Source organism: Austrofundulus limnaeus, unplaced genomic scaffold (genome assembly GCF_001266775.1).
Source record: "Austrofundulus limnaeus strain Quisiro unplaced genomic scaffold, Austrofundulus_limnaeus-1.0 Scaffold440, whole genome shotgun sequence".
Classification (NCBI taxonomy): domain Eukaryota; kingdom Metazoa; phylum Chordata; class Actinopteri; order Cyprinodontiformes; family Rivulidae; genus Austrofundulus; species Austrofundulus limnaeus.
This window is the reverse complement of record NW_013952842.1, coordinates 98,446-101,031: the sequence shown is the minus strand read 5'-3', so window position 1 is coordinate 101,031 and position 2,586 is coordinate 98,446. Positions and strand designations below refer to the sequence as shown.

General features: G+C 45.8%; 1 protein-coding gene across 1 annotated transcript in view; it reads right to left on the bottom strand.

The window, feature by feature from the left end:
* Nucleotides 1–2,094, bottom strand: part of atp9b (ATPase phospholipid transporting 9B) — a gene marked incomplete in the record, with an annotated part of 35,739 nt that extends 33,645 nt beyond the window's left edge. Inside the window, 2 exon segments of the mRNA XM_014024805.1 lie at nucleotides 991–1,141; nucleotides 1,886–2,094. Coding sequence (XP_013880259.1) covers nucleotides 991–1,141; nucleotides 1,886–2,022 — 288 coding nt within the window.
* Nucleotides 2,095–2,586: the final 492 nt, after the last annotated feature.

The window sequence follows — 2,586 nt, the reverse complement described above, 5'->3', positions numbered from 1 at the left end:
GTACATGCTAGTCACTAGCCCCTCTAATGCTAACACCGACTTATAATGCTAGTCTCTAGCCTCTCTAATGCTAACACCAACTTATATGTACATGCTAGTCACTAGCCCCTCTAATGCTAACACCAACTTATCCATGCTAGTCTCTAGCCTCTCTAATGCTAACACCAACTTATCCATGCTAGTCACTTGCCTCTCTAATGCTAACACCAACTTATCCATGCTAGTCACTTGCCTCTCTAATGCTAACACCAACTTATAAATGCTAGTCACTAGCCTCTCTAATGCTAACACGAACTTATCCATGCTAGTCACTTGACTCTCTAATGCTAACACCAACTTATAAATGCTAGTCTCTAGCCTCTCTAATGCTAACACCAACTTATATGTACATGCTAGTCACTAGCCCCTCTAATGCTAACACCAACTTATAATGCTAGTCTCTAGCCTCTCTAATGCTAACAGCAACTTATAAATACTAGTCACTAGCCTCTCTAATGCTAACAGCAGCTTATAAATGCTAATCTCTAGCCTCTCTAATGCTAACACCAGCTTATCCATGCTAGCTGCTAGCCTCTTCAATGCTAACACCAGTTTAATGCTAGTTTCTAGCCTCTCTAATGCTAACACCAGCTTATCCAAGCTAGTCACTAGACTCTCTAATGCTAACACCAACTTATAAATGCTAGTCACTAGCCTCTCTAATGCTAACAGCAGCTTATAAATGCTAATCTCTAGCCTCTCTAATGCTAACACCAACTTACACATGCTAGTTGCTAGCCTCTCAGTTAGCGGTTCCGGCCTATCATTAATCAGATCAGTAGCTGGATTAGGAACAGATTTAGCCTCCTGCTAGGTGGATGTAGCAGCCCCTGGTTGGGCAATAATCTTAATTTTGGCCCTCATACTGTGCCGTACAGGAGGGGAAACCCAGACCCCCTGACCCTGGAGACCTCTGCAGCCTCACAGGTTTCTGACAGACGCTTCACTCACTCCAGGCACGAAGGTGAGGATGTTGTACTTCTGGTTCTTGATGGAGTTCTTCGGGTACTTCTCCTCACATTTCTCCGGGCGGCCGAGCCACACGGTCCGGGCCTTGAGCTCCTTCTTCCTGCGGCAGAACCGAGCCAGGCGGTCGCAGCAGCTGCAGGAGAGAAATAAAAACAGAGAGAGCCTCGGTGATTCTTTCAACTCTGATGATTTCACCTTCCTGAAAGTGTCTGACTTTGTTTTCACCTGCTGTCAGCGGGCTTATCTCCCGTATCTGATAGAAAACGCAAACAGAGCGGGTGAATTTCAGCTCGTCATGAATCTGAGCTGCTACCTGGGGGTGAGGGGGGGGCGGTGTGTGCCGTCATGCTGAGCGACTTGGCTTTTACACGTTTTAAGCAAGTTGGCAAAAGCAGAAGTTAAATAAATGAACTTTGGTAAAAAGTGGTGTTTGTGTTGGCCTCGGCGTTTCGGTGGTCCGGCTCCATAAGAGCCCTTATTTAAATAATATGTCATTTAAACAGTCGGGGGGCTTAGCCTGAATTATTTGTGTTTTATAATCCTGCGCTCTTCAAACAGAAAATTACTGGAAAGCATCAAACTGGTGAGCTGTGAAAAATCCCATTTGTTCATTAGTGGGAGGGGGGAAGGGGGGGGGATGAAGTGCTGCACAAACATTTGTTCATAAATGTTCAACTTTACTGTTCCGGAGCGAACAAACAGCGCTGTCTGTCAGAGAGGAGCATCTTTAGAGGACGAAACGAGTCGGGCGCATCTTTGTGCGCACGAGGAGCTCAACCAGCAACTCGTCCTTCTCCTGTCTTTGCTCAGCGGCACGCTTCATCAACGCTGCGCTCACACAGGAAACAACCAGGGGTGGTCTCTGAAAACAACCCACCTGCCACACAGGAGCTTCCAGCCCCCCAGGAGGAACCAGCCCAGGCCCTGGTGCCGCTGACCCACTCGGGCCCGGGGCAGAGTCTGGTAGTCGCTCTCGTCGTTCTCGAAGCCTTCCTCCGACATCATCAGAGGCATCTCGTCCAGGTTGGACGACTCATCTTCTAAAGAGAACCTGAGAGGAGGAGAGGAGGAGAGGAGTGACTKCCTGTCACCAAATGAACCAGAGAACATTAAAAACATGAAGAACTGACGTTCACTCAGACAGAGAGAAACTGTTAAAACCAGGCTGGATTTAAAGACAGATGTTCTGTTGAATCCAGGTGATGCAGCTTCTCTGATGATTACTCTGTTTAACATCCGTCCAGTGGTTCAGCAGATATTATGCTAACAGACAGTGGTGGGCAGCACCAATATAAAACTTACTTTCACTAACCCKAAARCACTAACTTTAATATTTAGGTCCCCTAATTCTAAAGAACTAAAAACCCAGCTGACCCTCACAGTCAACATGAGAATATTTTCTGTGGGCTGAATATTATTATATTGTTTTATTAATGATTGTTAATATTTCATTTAATGTAGTGGTTCCCAAAGTGTGGGTCGGGACCTCTTTGTGGGTCACAAAACATCAAGTGAGGGTCCCCAGATGATTTCCAGACATCAATTTAAATGCAAAGAAAGAAAGATTTTCATTATAAT